The 20,678-nt window shown below is 37.4% G+C and overlaps 1 protein-coding gene across 2 annotated transcripts in view; it reads left to right on the top strand.

The window, feature by feature from the left end:
• SMYD3 (SET and MYND domain containing 3) overlaps positions 1-20,678 on the top strand; it is a 349,611-nt gene that overhangs the window by 19,421 nt on the left and 309,512 nt on the right. For both annotated transcript variants that reach the window (XM_071739128.1, XM_071739126.1), the window contains exons 2-4: positions 11,774-11,837; positions 17,047-17,154; positions 18,256-18,313. In XM_071739128.1, coding sequence (XP_071595229.1) covers positions 11,774-11,837; positions 17,047-17,154; positions 18,256-18,313 — 230 coding nt within the window. The remainder of the gene's footprint in view (positions 1-11,773; positions 11,838-17,046; positions 17,155-18,255; positions 18,314-20,678) is intronic.

The following is a 20,678-nucleotide window of genomic DNA, read 5'->3' as shown; positions in this document are numbered from 1 at the left end:
TATTGTGTGTGCAGTGAAATACAAAAATCAGTCATGGATATTCTGTATCTATTAACCTGCATAACCTTTTGCTTCCTTCTGGCATGATGGATAGAGGAATCTCTGCCACGAGCTCACCAACTCAGGAATCCATACATAGCTGTTCCATCCTCTTTCAGATGGACTTGCAGGCTGGTGAGGGACCTCTTCTGAGTTTCATTGTGTTACCTCAGGCGTAGTGGTGGATTTTCAGAAAAGGTGGTGAATTAGAGTGTAATGTTTTAATGAGATACAGGAGGAAGTAGCAAATATGAGCTGAAAATTTCAGAATAGAAATAGGAGAATGAAGAGAAGTATAAAAGTATTGGATAAAACATAGACATGTAAATGCATACACTTGAAACGATCTTTTTATTTTGCAATCTTGATCAAAGTAAAGTTTTCACAAAACCGTGATTGTGATGGATCATTCCTTCTCACACACTTTTTCAGTTCATGGATTTAGTGCTTGATTGACTTAAAAAATTGTCAGAGACTCATGTTTTTCAAATATGTACTTCTAGCATTTCTTTTATTCTGCAAAGCAGAACATTGCTGTTGATTATTTAACTTCTCCTGATATCTCTAAGCCATATCAGTACTGACACACATTAACAAAATCTGTAGCTCTCTCGCAGTGTTTGCCCATCATAATAAACCTTCAATTTCTTCCTTTGTAAATAAGGAATATTGTATTTCTCATTTTCTTGCATTTTGCTCTGTAAAGTCTTACTCCATGGTCATGGAACTGGAACAATTTGATTTCACTCACGACCCATCACTGAAGCTCCATCATGATGATTAAAAGCCCATATTTCTTGGCCGTGGAGAAAATGAGATTTGACTGAAGATTTATAGTGATGTAAAAGTAGTATTTTCTGGAACAAAAACCCAAACAGTTTTAACTGGATAATTGTGTAAGATCCACAGCCAGTCCACATCAATTTGTGATACTCCATGTTAGTTCTAATCTCCTTGTTATGTCTATGCCTTTTCAAAGCTTCTTCAATACCAGTGGCAATTTTTAAAATGGAAATGTGTGCTCTGATGTGTAGTGATTGGGACAAGTCAGCAGGAAGGTGGATGACTGTCTCCCATCTTAGGACAGATATGGTGGCTTATTAGCAGCTCCTTCTATCAACATTTGTTATGGAATGCTCTTGCAAGAAAGAAAAAACAAAACACAACACTACCTAAGTATGAGGAAGCATGTTGTATGTTGAAATTCCCATGATATCATTAAGAAATTTATTCTGTTCATGAAAATAATAGTTTCAGATATTTAAAAAGTACTTGGTTACTTATCATTTAATGCAACATTATTATTATATTTCATGATAAACCATGCTAGAAATCACAGAATGACTGAATCATTGTGGTTGGAAATGGAGAAGACTTCATTTAAAAATACATGGGACCTTTTATCAAAAAGTTAAGACTGAACAAATGTAGTTCAAGAGTTGTCTGAATTCTGAAAGCTGCCCACATTTAGTCTCCAGTTTTACAATTTCCAGCAACTTATGAGAAATGTTTTTGCAAGTATTATCTGTGCTCTCTCTCTAAAATAAGGAGTATCTGTGAGGCACCAGATTATTAAAACACTTCTTTAGTTAGAATAAGAGTCTTTTATCAAGTGTTGCAGACATAGCAGTGCTAATAACAGAAGAGATGAGTGAAAGAGGGCTGCCATGTGCAGGCCTGCCTGAGCATGTGGGTGTCTTCAAGCACATCACTTAGTGACATTTTCAGGGTTAGTCCTGGAGTTAGGTGGTCAACTTAAATCTTCAGCAGGAATGTTTGTTCCAAAACTGGTGATGGCATAGAGTTTTAAAATACATTTCTGAATCGGGATAATTTCTTTTTAAAAAATATTAGAGTTTCAAAAGTCCTTTCTGATGGAAGTGGACAAATTTGGCAATCATGAAGGGTGTCAAGGTTTGGCTTGATTGCTAAGTGGGTGGGAAGTGGACTGAAGCAAATTAATACCAGTGGTCTCAGTTAAATTGCAATACCTTTTTTTCCTGAAAATACATGGGTGTCACTGTAGTTGCAGAGGCATTTCTTTTGACTTATTTTGCTTCCCTACTGAATGAAAAAGGGAAACCTGAATGACTCAACTTTGAAACTGAAGAAACAACTATTATGCTTTCAGCCTTCAGATGTCACCAGAGTACAGAGAGTGAGTATTAGGTGATGTGGAGCTGATCTATGACTTTCTTTGGCTGTTTATTTTGGAATGAGAGGACTCCAGTCCTGCACAGGCTTTCTCAGATCAGTAGCCAGCTGTACCAATTTCCCAAATCAGTAATCAGATCATCTTAGCCACCTACACAATGGCTGCAACTCTTAGAGTTAGAATATTTAGCAAGAAGCAGCTTTGAGACCATCCTTTTTCTGTGGGGGCATTGACCTCAAACGAAGTAGGGGTGAAAGGAAGCAAAAGGTGAAGAGATATCACCACGCAGTTCAGCCCTGGTATTTCCTTTCCCATAAGAGTGGAATATTTAGCAGAAGCCTTGAAAGCAATTTGTGTCTTCACTGCACAGGGATCTACAGGAGTGCATAGGTTTGTTAGGAGTTGCATTAGGTTGCATACTCTCATTAGGGTTCCACTGTATGGGGGATGTTCTGACAGCCATACAGCAGTGTGGACCTTGGCTCTGTTAGATGCCTGGGTGCTTTCTGCTTTCTTGGGCAGCACCCTGCAGTGTCTGAGCTTTCCTGTAGACACTGCCCACAGTGACTGAGGCTGAGTTTGGGACATTTGCAGGAGTTTCAGTACAACCAAGGTTAGCTGAAGCTCAGAATAACTTTACAAACATCCTGAAAAATTTATTGGAGCCTCCATCTTTCAGCCCTAGTACTTTATGGTTTGGGATGTGCAAAGTTTAATGACTACATTTTGTATAGCAAGATTTCTTTCAGTCAGACAGGCATTATAAAAGGATTTTTAGAGCAGTGCTAAGGTTTAACTTCAACTTTTAGCTGTTGTATAGTTAGTCCTGCTTGAAAATCTTTATTTCCATCTCAAGCAGCTGTAAGGGAAAAAATTTGGCTTTTTCTGCCTTATAAAATTAAATAGCAAATACTTAAAAAAAAAATTAATTCACTCTGCATTTTCTGAATAATTTGTATGTAGCATTGCTGTCCAGGTGCTAATATGAAATAACTTTATTCTTATTGGTGAACATCTCCAAAATGAAGCTTTAGTGTGGGACCTGGGAAGCTCACCTTTTGGTCACACATAAAGCAGAGAAACAGGAGGGAAGATTCTTTTCTGATTTGACATCCAGTCACTGCTGGAGACAGAAGTGAGGTGGGACATAACAGATTTTATTTAAGCACCTGATAGGAAGAAACTTTGTAAAGTGTTCTCAGATTGAGTTGCTTCAATGTGATTACCCTGATGTGAAGTGAAAATTGCCATAAAGAGTGGAAAATGGAACAATTATCGTTCAAATGATAAGGATTTTTGGCACTGTACTTTAAAAATATCTGCTCTTTTGAGGTATTTCCAAGCCATTTTTTTGTTTTGTTCTTGGATATCAGTAATTGGCAGATAAAAACCTCTGGGGGCTGATGGAAAACAAAGTGAGACTTCTCTGAGAAAAAAAAAACAACCAAAACCAAAGCCTTTGTAATCTAGAAAGGGGAAAAGAGATGTCCAAAAAGGAAAGTTGTTGAAACACAGAGAAAATGAAGGAAAGAATATGGACAATGGCAAGAAAACAAAAATGTCTTTAAGGCTGGAAATAACAAAATGACAGGAAAAGAATTGATGAAATACAGAACATTTGAAAAAAAAATTTAAAAGTTGGAAGGTGTGTGTTAATGGTAATTGAAAAGACTGTCCATACAACCAGTCTGAGAGAGAACTGGCTTGGCAACTATTTGTAGTTTTTTTGCAGGTGTGGGTTTGTAGATCTGCTAAAAATGCTGCTGCTTCAGGTTTCTCCAATGCCTCACAATTGTATAGAATAGATTAGGAGAATAAACAGTGTTACTGCCGGGAATAGTCTGCATTTCTATGAAGGGAAGATTAGATTTAATATCAGAAATGCTTTTGTGTGAGGGAAAACTGTATGTGTTTAAAAGTGCATCCCAAGAGGAAGAAGTATGGCAGAAAGCATCCTGCTCTGGGGGGCTGGTTGGAGTCAGGGAGCAGAGTTACTGATGTCAAGAGCATTTTCACAATCTTTATGTAAAAGTCTTCAGCAGGATTTTATGAGCATCCAGTTCATAAGAATGTTTCTAATATCTCGCAAGACCTCACAATATCAAGCTACACCTGAGCAGTGGGGAAACAAGCTTTTTCTTTGGCCTCTGTGGAGGGAGATGCGTGAATCTGTTTCTCTGTGTTGTCAGCCCTTTCTGCTAACTGATGAAACCACATTTTTTCCTGTATTTCACTCCCATTTTCTAGCTTTATGGATTCTTCAGCTTGTAAGTAATCAGAGCTGACTTCCCTGTTCCAGTCACCTGCATTTGTATCTTATGTTGGGTGTGATCTGAACATAAGGGCTAGGCAGGTGAAAATAAGGTTAACACTATGTGTTTCTTTAGCAAATTCTAAATCTAGAGACAAAATGTACTGTGATTTATTTTGAGCACAGCTGTATTGCTGTGGCTGTCCAAATTTTTTGCCTGAAATATTATATCTGTTGTTCAGCACTTTCCAAACGTGTTCTTTAGGGAATGAAAGGACTTTTGGGTGGAACTGTTCATATTTGGAAGCAGAAAAGCAAGTAAATAAGAGCTGCAGGATCTCTAAAAAATGAGGTCCCAAAAATATAAATATGGTCAAGAAGGGAAAGGAGCTAAGAAAGAAAAAAACTGAAGATACTCTTCTCTGAGAGAGTCAGAGGGGTTTATATTTCACTGAAAATCATAGATCCAGATGACCAAGGAGGTAATACTAACAGGATGTAAATATTTACAGCAATATATTTTAGAGTAACAACTTCCTTTTTGTAGAATGTTGACTAATAGGTCAAAGAAAAAAAATGGGATATACAGCAGTGTAATGAGCACTGCATTTATCATTTTTATAGGGAAAAGTGAAAGATGGGATGTTTTGTTATACTTGGATTCATTGGATTGTAACCATGTGTTCCAGAAATGAGAGTTTAAAAATATTGCTTGCATCTTTTTTATATATTTCCAAGTTATAGATATGACCTTCTCAAATTGTGAAATATAATCTTAGTCTTCCTTAGAACTTGGCTTTCTTCTTTGATTGAAATCCCAAGATGGAATGAATGAAATGTATGACTCAAATTAATCTGTTTAAGCCTCAAATTGATGGGGGCACCAGATTATGCCAACTGCAGGTAGACTGGAGATGGCCTTGATTTGGGGGCAGTTGTGTCAAAGTGGCTTTGCAGGGCAAAAGTGGATGTATGACCCAATTTGTGGTACTTACCTTCTCTTCTGCTCTTAGAGACAAACTCTGCTGAGTTTCTGCTTCAGTGCTCTCAGCAGGGGATGAGTTTCTCTGGGAGGGCAATTATGAGTATTTTTCCACAGGTTTTTTTTTTTTTTTTTTTTTTTTTTTTTTTTTTTGTGATAGTATTTGTTTTGTGTGTTGTATGTGTGTGTGAAATATATCTACACACAATCTGTGTGGGCATATAAATACATATATAAATATAAAAGGCATTTTAGTCTAAAATTTGTCTGTCTTCTAGAACGAAAAGTGACTGTGGACATGCTTCTCCTGGACATTTTCAGATATGGAGCTTGTACTGACAAAATGACTTCTGAAGGCTTTTCTTGATTTTCAGTAGAGAGATCTTTCTTTTATTTCCTTGCATAGGTTAAATTCAGAGGTTTGAATTGAATAAAATAAAATTCAAAGGTAAGATTAATTTTTTTGTCGTTTGAAGGGCCTATTGGTAGGTGTTTCTTCTTGTAAGTTCCTGCACTAATGCTGTTGGAAAGCACTGCCTAACATATAAAACCATACAAAAAATACAATTCAGAACCTTCTGTCCATGTCAGTTGCATGGCCCAGCATGTTCATTCCCTATTCAGTTTATATTTTAAAAGCAAATAAAGATAATATATATGTAAAACCCAATATTTGTAAAATCTGAACAGAACTGATGCCTGTTCTAAGTGAAAGGATCCTCTCTCTCTGTGGATTAAGAATTGACTTCATGATCACAGTCAAAGATTTGCACTCAAAATGTCAGTGTCCGAGTGGAGATCAGTGATGAGTGGTGTTCATCGGGATCAGTGCTGGATGGTGGATCAGGAGAACCCTCAGCAAGTTTGCTGGTGACACCAAGCTGTGTCATGATGTTGACACACAGGGATGTCATCCAGAGGGACATTAACAGGCTTGAGAGGTGGGACAGTGTCCAATACTGGGCCTCCCAATGTTACAAGGACATGGATCTTTTGGAGTGTGACCAGAGGAGGGCCATGAAGATGATCAGAGAGCTGTAGAAGCTCTTCTATGGAGACAAATTGAGAGAGCTGGGGTTGGTCAGCCTGGAGAAGAGAAGGCTCTGGGATATCTTTACTTCAGGGCACCAGCAGAGGAAAAGGGAGTGAAACTCTGAGCCTGCCAAGCTGCCCCAAGTCAGCACCCAGGGCATTGGAGGGTGTGGGAATTCCCTGCTGTGGGCATGGTTCACTGGCTGCAGAAGATTGTCGCTTGACAAGGGCTTGGTTTTGGGATGCTGCAGGGGTATGCAGTCTGGGGTTGGTGCTGCATGGTTTCCAGTACCCTTTGTCCTTGTTTCCAGAGCTGTAGTGTGGCTTTTGTTAGGCTGGAGATGCCTTCATCGCACAGTACCTGGTACCCACGTGGGTCAGCAGCAGGGTAATTTCTGGGAACCAACTGTGCTGCTGCACTGTGTTATTTTTCTGCTGGGAGGGAGACAAGGAGAGAAAGGTGGAATTGCATTTAATGTAACCCCTCTACTTTCAAATCTACCAAATTTAAAACGGCTGCTTTTTATTCGTGTCTTTATTTTTATTATTAGAAGACAGAAGCATATTAGTAAAGCAATGAGTGACATGTTTGCTTATTGTGGGTATTGATTGCTTTCACTTTGTGACAGGTCTGAAATGTGCACACTTGAGACAATCCAAGCAGACTTCCCACACTTGACACATTTGGCTGACTTGGGGAGGTCTAAGAATTTCTTCAGGAAATCAGTTCAACATGACGTGTCTGGAAGAGCTGCTCTTTTGTTGCATGTAATACAGGACTGGATTATTAACTGAAAAACAGTATCAACCACAAAAATGAAGTTAGGGGATTTATGTGAACTTTCCCTTTTGTCCTGCAAGCTGTGGCAGAAGCAGGCGTGTGAATCAACTGTGTGAGGAGGAGTGTGGAGCTCAGGCTGGTAATCAAATGTTCTCTGCTATCTGACACTTATGAGTAGGGCTGAAAGTCAAGTGCCCGCAATCAGCAGAGAAGTGTTAGCTGCATTTTCATTGTAAATTAAGTAGTCTAATTATATTTGGTTGGGTTTTGTTGTGCTCTTAAATACTACATTAGCCCCTTTCCTGGCAAACTGAAGTATTTTCTGATTTTTTTAAAAGAGCACATTTTGTACATTATGAGAGTACAGGTATGGCTCTGATACGACCTGACAGTCCAGGCAACCCTGTGTCTTCACTCTGTCATTCTTGCTGGGCAAGTTCTTAAGATTTTAGCCCTGCATTTTCAGGCTGTCTCCTCTGCTGCCACTGATACTTGGGATCAGCTTCCCATAGATCTGGCTGCCTCACTGCTCATTGCCAGCCCCTCCACTGGTCTTCTCATACCTTTAACAAAAAGGAATAATAATAAAAAAAATTGCTGGGGAGACTGTGTGTGCCACTTCCTGTTGAACTGTTTTAATAATTCTTTTCTTATCACATAAATTTTTGTCTCCTGTCTATATCAATCCCCCAGGCTTCCTCCACCCACTTATAGATCCAGGTTTATATTCGTGCCTTCTCAGTTAACTGGGAAGAGCTTTTTCTCAGAATAGTTTAGAGACAATGGTAAAAAGAATTAGTAATACCCGAATTCCTCAGGGTAAAAATATTTGACCTGACCATAACACCAACCAAGATGACAACTGACAACCCATGTTTACTTGTGTGGAATTTTTTTAGTACAGCTTAAGATGATCACTTGTGCTTGCTGTTTCATAAGGGTTTGTGTTTGTTTGGAAAATCTTGCTGAAGCTGCATTGGAGAATTAGTAATATATTTTAAATTGCCACATCTTTTCTATTGCAGCATAGGCCTTTTCAGAGTTTAAAGGATTACTGAATTCATTAGATCAAATTCTGTGCATTCTCATCCATGAAATTAGGCACATTAGGTGAGATGCAGTAGCTGCTTTGTGAGTTACCTGATACTATCTCCAGCTAAATATATATAAATATATTATTAAATAAATATATATACAGCTAAATAGTACAGCTAATGACAAGTGCATGTGAGTATTTGACAATGACTTTCAAATTGTTTCAACAAAGACTGTAACATCAATAAAATATTGAGGACAGGAATAAATTAAGCAAATTTTCTCACTTTAAAAATATTATAAAATGCATGAATCCTATATATATGAATACATGAATCTTATTCTTGATTTCTTTATATTCAGATTAAGTGGTTTACATCATGCTGTTTTACAGTTAAAATGTCATGTATGAAGGTTCATAGATGCTATAAGTCAAAGGGATTTTCTTTCAGTTGAAGAGGGAGGAGAGGATTGGAATTAAAAACAACTATTTTATCAGTAGCTTTACTGTTCAGCTCTGTAACAGGCATTGTATATCTGCTTGTTGTTCAAAGACACCCAAAAAGCTGAATAGATTGTTCACTGTAAAGTGCCTGCAGGAAGTCACCTTATTCAAATAATCTGACTGGTAGTGTCAGTTTGGCAAAAATCCAGGTTTTGAGTGATGGTCCTCAGATTTTTGTGTTTGTTACTGCAACATTGTGAACCCTTAGGGACAAAGGAAATAATCATGTAAGTTTTGAAACTTGGGTGGGTACTGACAGAATTCGGTGCTTTGTTTCGACAGGCCCACTAATTTTTTTACAAAACAATAAATAAGTGTTGGTAACTTAAACCAAATTATTCCAGTAAATGTTAGAAAGAAGGTGTGGCTTTCTTATATTATTCTTCTATATCCTTGATATAATGTGCTGCTTAGTATTAAAAGATGTGTCAAAACTTGTCTTGCTGGGGAAGAATCTGGATGCATAATTTATGAGTGCATATTTATATCTGGAGTGCCCCTTATATTCAAATCAATGAGCAGGTCCGAACAGCATTTCTGTTCCTTTTCTGTTGTCTTCAGTAATTAGTCCTCTGAAATGTGTTTTGTCTTCTGAAAATTACTGACATGAGCTTCTAATCTAGAATGAGAAATACATGCTTCTTTTTCACAGTGTGGTTAAAGTTGCGTCATTGCTCAACCTTGATGAAGGAGCTCTCTGTGTCTGGCAAAATGAAGATTACATAATTGTTTCTATCTCTGAATTGTCCTCAGGCATTGCATTGTAAAATAAAAAAACTTATTGTGCATGTGTGAGACTTTAGATTCTGTTTCTAGGAATCCAACAGTTGCTGGATTTCTCTAGTCTCCAGGGCTGGCTTTGGAGATAGGAAGGTAAAGAAAGCATTAGAAAACATGTGCTTACATCTAAAATTCTTCAGATTTTTTTTTTTCCTCTGATGGTTCGTAAGATTGTCTTCAAATTATTGTGCAACAAAATACGTTTTTTTAATGCAGTGACATGAAAAGATATATATTTGGTTTTGCTCATCTGTACATAATGCTCCTCTTAATCATCATTTGACTGATGAAGCTACCTAAACTCCCTAAATGCTTATGAGAGCCCTAAGTGCATAAGCTGTTATTTTTAATAATTAAAAAAATGGCAATACTTTGATTAATTAATGAAATACCTTCTTCTCTTGTGGGGCTTCAGGAAAAGGAGAATTCAGTTCGTGCTAGAAGATGCTCCAAGGTATTCCTGGTGCTCTGCTGATGGTTCTGGTGTCATGGCTGGAATCAGTGGGCTAAATTAATAATCCAGGGGTTCTAGATTGAGGTTTGTGTGCACATTGGGGTGGTCTTTTTTGGATTTTGCCTTTGGAGAATGTTCTACCATTTTGAAGTCATGCATTAAGTTAAAATTTGATGACAACTGAGATTTGCAAGTGAAATGAAAGGCCATGTCATAAAGCACTACAGCTCTGAATCTGAGTAATGGTATGTAGCCTCTAGATTACTGATGATAATGGAGTTTGCTTTCTCTGTTGTCAGCAGAGACAGAGAATTACACCTTGTTTTAGACTCATCAGTTGGGCATGTGAAGGAAAATAACACACCCAGTACCCATGTGCAGGCACTGGGAACCTTGCAGACAAAGGTCAGTCTGATTGGTACAACTTGGCTTTTCAGTTTGAAATGGGCTCTGTTAGGTTATTAGTTAACTGACAATTAAATTGGAAGGCTGAATTAATCTATATAATAAGATTTGAGAAAGTTGAATATAAAGCATTGCAGCAATGCAAAGATTGCTTTACTAAAGTTGCCTTTTGAAGGAGGGAGTGGCACAACTGCCACCTCCTTCTTTGCCTTGCAGAAGGATGGAGAAGGGGGTACTGAGGAGTATTTCATGGGGACAGTTTCTTAGGTGTAACTGAGCTCCCAAGGTACCAGTAATGCTCAGTCAGATGGTGTGCTTTGTTAGTCAGGATTATGCAGTCCATCCTCTCTTCAATATTAACGACAAAAAACTTTATACTGTTTTCCCAGCCTACTAAATGCCCATAAAACATATAACTTCACATGTTAGGAGATCAAAGTGAAACCCCACCCACTGCTACCAGAATAATGCAACATGTTCTGTATTTTCTACAGAAAAATGAGAGGAGAGTGAAGCATCAAAATCCATGCCTTGTTTCTGCTCATCTTAAGCAAGCCTCTTTGCTTGAACTTGTGTATTTGAAGTGTGAGAATTGCTGCATTTGCTTTCACAGTAATTATGTCCTTAGTGTCCAAAAATTTCCAGAACTTAAGCAATGTTATCTTTCATATAACTGTAAACTAAGACAGCATCAGAAAATGGTAGCAGAGTCAGGAGGTACTTTTAACCTTACATTGTGATGTGTAGTTCTAGTAGTCATCCTTCTAGATTTCAGTAATTCTTTCTCACTCCTAAATGTATTTTTATTTTGGTCTCACTGTTCACCAGTGAGAAGTATTTTCATAAGACAGAAATTTCTGCTGACACAGCAACCTCAGCCTCTGTTATAAAGTTGTAATTTGATGTCACATCTGCAGGTTCACAAAAAGGTCTTGCTTAAGATAGATAATGACACTTGCTTAAGACACGACTCAAGACAGATAATGACTAATTTACTAAGCAGTATTGCACAGCTCTAATTATGATGTTATCTACAAATTCAAACTACTCGGGGTTATAGGAACACAGAAAAAAAAACCAACCAAAACCCAAGCACATTTGATATCTTTACTGTTGATCCAAAGTGTCTCCAGAGGTGCTGAGTCACACAACTAAAGGATTGTGAATATAGATTTGAACTATGTGCCATTTATTTTTGTGTAACAGCACATTTGAGACTGCTCTTGTTTTTCAGATACTTCTCTAGCCTTGGAATATTTAAAATTTGTTAGTTATGTAAGAAGGATAAATAGAAGGTTCTATTTGTATTTATAGCATTGTCTTATATTTGTGTTTTGTTTTTTTTTCTTAACAGGAATGAACATCTGCACAGATGCTCTCAGTGCAAGGTTGCTAAATACTGTGGTAAATCTTGTCAGGTAAGATGAAAAATAACAGCTATTAAAGATTGAAGAAAATTAATACTTTGTTAACTGGGTCTCCATGCATTTTGCACACTGTCATAACTCCACACCGCAATTTCTTCTTTGTAGTTGTGGACAGAGTATGTAAACATACTGTCCTGTTTTATTTGAGAATTTTTAATAATTACAAATATAAATTTATAGTCAGTGCCAGAGACAAAGCTAAGCTGAAACGTGCTCTTTGGCTGTGCTTGGTTAGAGTGGGAGGAATAATTCTTCACTTATGCTGGCTGTAGACTGATGTCTCTTAGTCAATTTTGCAGTAAACAATCTGTATTTCAATGGTAATTTTATCATGGCCAAATATATACTCCAGTTTTGTTTTTTTTTTTAAGAGGAAATAAGTGTTAAGAGGAAATAAGTGTTAAGAGGAAATAAGTGTTAAGAATATGTAGTGAAGAAAAGGCCTTGGGCAAAACTACGTCTCTTTAGGAGTGTATTAAGAAGATGGAGCCAGGATCTTTGGCTTAAGCTGAAACAATAGAGGTTCACATGGGCTGTAAGGAAAAGATATTTCACACTGTGGACACCTAAGAGGTGCAACAGGCTGGCCAGGTTTTTTTATCATCTGCATCCTTAGAGGGTTTCAAGACAAGATAAAGCTCTGAGCTTACCCTGCTCTGACACTAAAGATGTCTGTAGATCCCTTCCAACCTGAATTATCCTGTGATTCTATCCTATGATAGAATAAGCAGTTCTTAAGAGTGTTCAAACCTAAACTCTGGGCTTTTATGTTTGGCTTGTACCTTCACTTAGGCATCTGTGCAGAAATTGGCAGGATGTGCAGAGAGGACGTGCAAGAGCGAATGACTGAGGTCTACTGAGGAGAACCAGGCAGCTGAGATTAGAACAATGAGGAACACCTTACAGAACCCTTGAATTTTGAAAGGATTCCTCTTTGTTTTGTCCTGTGGTTTCTGTTTGTTTTTCTAAACAGAGAAAAATAAGAAAAACCAACTAATGTTCAAAACAGTTTAGCAGTGCTACCCTATTATTATGTGAACATAACTTTTAAAGGTAAGTCCTTGATATTCAGCCATGTATTTCTATAAGCAGTTCTGCCCTAATATAATCTGTAGTGTTCTCAACATTCCAGAAACACCCCTCCTTTTTGGGACTAAAACATATGGAGGGGAAAAGGAGGAAGATTTGACATTTTGATTCATCATATGGCAAATATCTACAGCATACATTGGGTGTTTACTGTAGCATTATTAATGCCACAAGTAGATTTATTGTGGGACTGCATAAGGAGAGTATCACTGTGAAGAATATAAAAGACCAGAGTATTTGCAAGGTAAGTTTAAAGCAAATATCTGCCAGGAGGGTCATTGGTAAAGCTTATGTTGGAGGGTCTCTAATATGCAATGAAGCTGTGCTGGCAAATCTGCAAGGTGTAGTGCAATACCCTGTTTCAGCTTAGGTGTAGTAGCAATGAAGGAAATGGGGCTTCCTCCTTGGGGAAAACTACATGAGTGTGCTCCAAGGAGATGCAGCAGGTAGCCTGAAGCCACGTTGGGTGTCTTTGCGCTGTGCTTCCAGCTCTTGGGGTTCATGTGCTTGAAGCCACCCACAGTTGTAGGCATTGATGTCAGTGAGACAGCCTACTGCTACTAAAAGTAATCATCACTTAAAATGTTCTAAATTTACTGCTAGATAGTTTCTTGAGCTTTTAATAAATTAATGGAATTTTTAAATATAGAATTAATATAGAATTAATATTATATATCATGTAATTAGGTAGCAGTTGAGAATAACTGAAAAAAAAGTTGTTTGCTAGTGAAAACAGTGATTTTATTTGGATTCATGACTCAAGGCAGATGATCCAGAGAAGAATGAGACCAGCAGATCTGTTTGCTTTAGAGGACTGTCTTCTAGTTTGTGTTTCTTTTGATTAGCTGGCTTCACTGCTGTGCAGAGAGCAAAGCTCTCCTTGGCCAAGCCAAAGCCTTTGTACTCTACTTGGCCTCTGTGGCTGTAATGCAATTCATTAATATATGCACTTGTAATTGAACTAACTGCTGAACAAAATAAACAGCAGGGTTTTGAATAAAATGGCAGTTTGCAAATTTAAAGAAGAAAGTATTGGCAGAGCAGGACTATTTTAATTTCACAAATACGAATAACTTCAACATACAAATGGTGCAGTTTGATTTACAATTTACACTCAGTTGCAGAATTATTTGATTATATTTTAATGTGTGTTAAATGAATCGTACATCTCAAAACACTCAGCTTAAGCATAAAAAGTGTCAGTTTCCTGGAGTTCCATGGTTAACTAATCTAGTTTTCTGTTTATTCCTCTTTTCCTCCCTCTGATAGTGTTCATTTCCAAATATATCTATTGCAAAACTGGAGGACCTTCCCTGTCAGGGAGGGAGCGTGGTTGTACCAGGTGGCCATACCTCTGCACTGTAGTATTCACACTCAGGCTAGCTAAGTTTTATAAAAACCTTGACTGACGGCCAGGACTGAAAGCAAAGTTAAGAAAACCTCCCATGGAGAGCTGTGGGACTAATACAAGCTCACAAATAATATTGTTAGAGACTGAATTTAAAAGTAGATCTCTCCACAGTCACAAATCTTCATGGTTTATATTGTTCTGTAATTTGTATCCTTGTTGTATTGGTAATGAGAAGAAATATTGTTGAATTCCATTATATTAAATGCATTTGGAGCTTTCCTCCCTCTCCCAGCCAGTGGGGAGGAAGCAAATGGCAGTCCCTGTTCCAGTTCTCCTTCTGCAGAGGAGTCACACTAATTCCTTTTTGGCATCAGTTTTGGCTGAAGTGCTGTTTTAGAGGAGGCACGTGTTTGAACTGTGCTTCTCATGTGGGAATGCATCTTAAAGAAATGTGGGACATGATGCTGTGTGGTACTGCATATTTCATCTCATTAGGGCTTTATTGGTTGGGTAAGCTATTAATCATTTTGATGCCATCTCCAGCATGTTTAAAATTCTGTGCAACATTAATGTAGAGAAAAAAGTGGACAGATAAAGACTTGCTTCAAAGAGAAAGTAAGTTTAAGTGGGATAAAAATGCCAATATAATTATATTTCACAGAATGATGTCTGGACATTTACAAGCATGACCCTGTTTCTTCTAAATAAGAATGTAATACTGTTCAGTACTAGATACTTAACTTTTATTTGTCAGACAGCATGTGACACTAACTGTATTTGGATTAATGCCTTCTTGGTGTCATTTTTTTCCCTTCATAGAGTTATGGGTAAAGGAAATGAAATCACAAATCTACCATGTATCAGAGAGAAATAAAAATTCTGATTTATTTATTATGTGCAAGCCAAAGAGAAAAAACCCTGAAGGAAATATAATAGATGCTCGAATAGAGTGGAAACCTTGTTAACTGAAACAATCCCCCACTTAAATGCAGCTGAACAAAAAATTGTGTGATAGCCTTTGCAATATTTATAACCAGCATGTCATTGTCTACAGGTGTGATGTGCACTTGCACATATCACTGCCATTCCCTCTTTTTTTTTTTTTTATACTGCTGAACATCTAATTTCTTTATATTAGACATTTCATCATTTTCTGTGTGGCAGTTACCCAACAAGCTGGTTTTCTGAGGGTTTTTTTTTTCTGTTTCTTACTGCATATCTGTGAGAAAATGTCACCTTCAGAAGCACTTGATTATTCTGAGTTGTTGTTGCACCATTTTTCTTCTTGTGGCTTATTTTTTCAATTTGCTTTTTTAAAGTGCTTGAAACAGCTGGGTGGCTTCAAGCATATACTGTGAATATGTAAATAGCATGTGTAAATATGTACTGCTGGAGATGGGCTTAGAGTTTTTGTAAATTATAAACAGAATTTTCAGCTTGCAAAGACAAAAGGGAAAAAAAGTGATCAGAAATTGACTGTCATGTTTCTTTAGCTGTAGACTCATTCTTGTTGCCTTTCCAGATTAACTGAGGGGGCAGGGGGAGGCAGAACAAGAAAGGAAGAAGAAAAAAAAGACAAAACAATATTCCAATATATAGCAGCTTTGTCATCCTGTCTCTTCTCTGCTAATGGAAGTGTTGTTGCCTGCTACTCTTACAGAAGTGGCCTGTGAAACAAAAGTTGCAGGTTCAGTTGGTATGTGCAATTAAAATATTTTTGGTTCCTTCTTCTACTTGGTTGCAGCAACCATTCCTGGTCTGAACATTACCTATACTCTCAGTTGTGGGCATGAATGCCCCATCAGTTTAGGGATCATTGGGGACACTTTTTGAAGCATGGAAAATCTGGAATTGCTTTAGAGCAGCTGCCTTTTTGTGAAGTGGAATTGGCTTTGAAGACCTCTGTGGTCTTCATTACTGAGTTAACACTTGCCTAGAGTGTTGTGTACGTTGGCAGAATTAGATAATAAATTTTAGCATCCCTTCTAGTTCTTGCCCATCTTGTGAAGTATGCAGCTCCATCTCTTGCTACAGTGAAATGAGACCTAGAGCCCATTTTTTAATCTAATCAGCTAGCTGGAATGGTGATATCAAATTGAACTAAACTGGTGATACTATTTATAGCCTGTTGCATAAAGGTAAGGAAAACAGTTCATATAGCAGGAACATGGGACAAAAAATGAAGGTATTTCTTGTAGATGTCTGTGGATGTGCATTAAAGGGATCAGATGCAACGTTCTCAAAAGTATGGTATGAATTACATTGTCAGACAGTAGCCTGAAGGAGACTGTCTTAAGTTTTATATTGGTCAGGAGCTGAACAGGGAACTTGGCCATACAGTTTTTTGTTTGTGTTTTTCCTAGGTTTCCTTAAAGGGTAAGCTGCTGTTTCCTTTGCAGTCAGCATCCAAAGTTGCCAGTGTTGAAAGCTGACAGAGCCAGTGGACATCAGCACCCTAGGAAGGTGCCCTTCCTACTGCTTTGGAGCTTAGTTTCAGCTCTGCAGCCATTCCTCCCAGCCCAGCTCAATGAGTGTGATGCTGTTGTGGTTCTGTGTTGCCCATGGCAACAGTGAGTGTGTAGGTTTGTGTGCATATTAATAATTAACTCTGTATAAAATATGTGTGCTTGCATATATATATATGTGTGTGTGTGTGTGTGTATATATATGTAAGTATATATATATATAAAAATAGGATCTATGTTATGTAACATAACATGAGTTTTTTTCTTTCTCTTCCTTTTTAAAAAATTCTAACAGAAAGAAGCCTGGCTGGACCACAAGCAGGAATGCAGGTGTCTTAAGAGTGTGGAGCCTAATTTTCCTCCAGACTCTGTAAGACTTGCTGGCAGAATTGTTTTTAAACTTGTAAGTGACATTCTTTTAGATTTATTTGGTGTAGCAGATTTGGATAAATGGTTTTTTAGTCTACATTTTAAATGTAATTAAGAACCAGAAAGCTATAGTGACTGGTATTGTGGAACAAAATTGGACTGCCTATTGCATTACAAGTTTACTGATTAATTTGCAGAAGTGCCGAAAGGATCCAGAAGTAGGAAAATGGACATAATTAGGCTCAAAGGACCTTCCTATAACCATGTGGTAGCATTCTAAACTTATTTCTGCCTAGAGGAAAAGCAGAGGGACACTTTTTCCTTTGCTAGTTGGTGCTTTTCCATTAATCTCACTGGGAACCTTATTCAGCCTTATTTGGATGAGTAGTAAAGACAGAAACACTACTAGCTAGCCCTTCCTTTAGAGGGCACAGTGCTATCCTCTCAATGTTGGGTTCTCTTAATCGTATTTACATGTGTGGGTTTTTTTTCTTTTTCTGAACTCTCTTGGAAGTCCTGAGTGTTTGATGTTCCCACGGTTTCAGTAATTTATGTGGGCTAGATTTTCTGTTATGTTAAGCAGCTTAGGACTGTGTGGGATTGTAAATCAAAAAGGATTTGCCTGTTTTTTTGCTGACCCTGCCATGATGCTGTTTGTCTTGGATAAAAACATGCATTTGTTGTGATTTGAAGTGATAAAATATGAGTGAATTTCTTAATTTATACAATGCTGGTTAAGAGTGTGTGCATGGTTGTCTTTAAAGGGCAACTATGTACCTAGCTATAGTGTGCATTAATTCTAGTCACATGAAATGTGAGACAGCAAACCTCAGGAACTGCTTTAAGCTAAAGTGTGAAGGGCCAAATGAAATTACTAAGGCTAAGCTGATGAAGGAAAAAAAAAAAAAAGAATTAGTAGAAAGTGTTATAATACCAAAGAAATTCTATTTTTTTATTATAGTTTACATTTACAGAAAGTATGGAATGACCAGACATATGTTGATGCTGTTAGCCTTGCCTAATTATCTTACAAGCATATCATATTGCTTAATCAATCTTTATAATGTTTTCATGATAAAGTGTGATATGTAAATGTTCATTATCTGTTTTTTTTTTTTTTCCTTTTTTTCTGCAGCTGAGACAATCAGTATGCTTTTCTGAGAGCCTGTACTCTTTTGCTGATCTTCAGTCAAGTAAGTAATTGCCAACCATATTGCAAGAAATGCTTCCAAGTTCTGCTTTACAGAATCGTCATCTGATTTTCTTGCAACTTGCCTTCTGAAGGTTTGCTCTGTAAATAAAAGAATCAAAGACAAAACCTACTAGAAGAGGAAGAACAGTTTATTCAAAAGTCAAGGAAAAAAACCTTGTGTCTTGTTGAAGTGATACTTCGCCCTGATTTTTTGGCTTTAGTATTTTCTCTCATTTTACAAGTGTACATCTTGTCTGTTCAGTTTTTAATTTACTTCATGTCCAACTTATTACATACAATGACAATATTTTTATATGTCTATAAAGAGATACATGTATTTTTACAATGAGGCTTTAGTGATATATCTAGCTAGAAGTGAAAAACACAAACATAAAAAATACAATGACTACTATCAATTTTTTTACTTCTGTGCATCCTGACATTCCAAACTGTAAGGGAAAAAGACCTCAATAAGGCAACAAATTAAAAGGGATAGAGGCATTTCAGGCATTCATCAGGATTTTGTGCCATGGATATTCTCAAATCATGTAACAAAGTCTTATGGGGAATTGGATAAATATCTGAATTAAGAGCAGCATTTCCGGATTTTCAGTGAGGTTAAACGGGGAAGATAATGGATTTTTTTTCAGTTCTCCCCAGGAGATAATCTCAGCTTCTCTTAACTTTAATAGAGACAAGGGGAATAGGTTGTCTGGAGAGAAGTTTGATACTGGACATGCCTGAGCTGCAATGGAAAAGTATTAAAAAAAAAGTAAAATTGCTGGAAGCTTCTACTAAAATTCTCATTCTGAAATGGTGACATGGCCTGTGGTACAGGTGACATAATTGTCCTCTCACCAGTACAGAAACAACTGCTCCATAGCAAGTTAGTTTAGGAGGTAAATGAGAGATCCACATCTAATGTTTCCTCCATCTTTACTCTACACATGAATTGCTATTTACTCATAATCTTTTAATCTCCAAATTGAAGGGTGTTCAGGACACCTAGACATTAATCAAAGTTGATACTTTATAGAATACAGTACTAATAGCCTGTGGCACTTGCATAATCTTCTGTAAAGGTTTTGGATAACTCTTTCCTTTTGCTGTTTTCAGAGCATTCTTGCTACAGGGAATAGATGGTCTCTGTGGTTTTGCAGTCCAAAAGAGTGCTTTAGGATGGTGCTATAACTTAAAGTAGCTCTGATGCTTTTTGATGCCTCTGTATCCCCAAAAAGCTATTTCATAATAATTTTCCAGTTTACCACACAATTTACAGATGGTGTTGATAAATACCTATTTTCCTTTGATACTATTGATACTTTGGTACTTGGATAGCAGAATTTTTACCGCTTTACTTGGTTAAGCATCAGAACTTCACAGTTAAATCCCCATGCCTTATTTAGAAAACTGTCCCTAGGCTTTTATAGCATTTTCTCTCCTATGCCAGGGTTCTTATACCATTGAAAAAGTTTCTTAAAAACATAAACTGGAAACATTAAAAAATTTTGTTTCACTTTGCTTTTGGCCTTGGCTTCTTGATGTGTTGTGAAAAACAGTCTTGATCACTTGCTGTTACAGGTCCCATGGGATTTTTAGTTGGGATCATTAGCTCTAATGTCCTGGACAGGTTCCACATTCTGCTCCTGTCTCTGTCAATTCTCCCTGAAGTTCCAGTTGGATCTGTTATTCTTGTTCCTTTCTGTCCTAAATTGCAGTGTCCATTTATACCCTGCTGCCTACATGGTTCCTCTTCTCCATTCTGGAGGGGCTTTCTTTGCTAATAGAGAAGCAAATCATGCCTTTCTCTCTTTGTCATAATACATTTTGCAACATACATCAGGTATTTTCAGATGAATCACATGGTATCTTGAAAAATTACATTTGAAGCAAAAAACATCTTCAGTTTCAAAAGATCAGTCCATAAGAAATGTGAGGGTATGTTTCGGATTTTTTAAAGAACAATTTTTAAACCTGACTTTTCCAGTCATCTAAAGTTTTTTGCTTTTCTTGAAGACACAGTTCTCATAGGGATGATACCTTTCTATAAAGCTATATGTGGATTTCCATACATTGTGAAGTGTACACCTGAATTTCCAACATTCAGGATTGCAGGATCACTCTTAAATGTCCACACTGTTAAGGTGCTCTGTGTTTAGCTATTCAGCAAATACTTTGATTAAATGGGCTTTGCTCTGGGCATGCATATCTTGGCATCCAGAGTACTGGCTTCAGCTGGGAAGGGATCTGATTGCTGTGGGAGAGTATGTCTCTCCTTCCCTAACTCTAGAAGGGACAGACCAGACATAATATTCCTGTGGAGTCATTGTTTATTCAGAACATTGAAAAGTCACCCCAGGATGGCT

Source organism: Heliangelus exortis, chromosome 3, assembly GCF_036169615.1.
Source record: "Heliangelus exortis chromosome 3, bHelExo1.hap1, whole genome shotgun sequence".
Taxonomy (NCBI): domain Eukaryota; kingdom Metazoa; phylum Chordata; class Aves; order Apodiformes; family Trochilidae; genus Heliangelus; species Heliangelus exortis.
The sequence above is the reverse complement of the archived record's forward strand: the minus strand, read 5'-3'. Positions and strand labels throughout refer to the sequence as shown.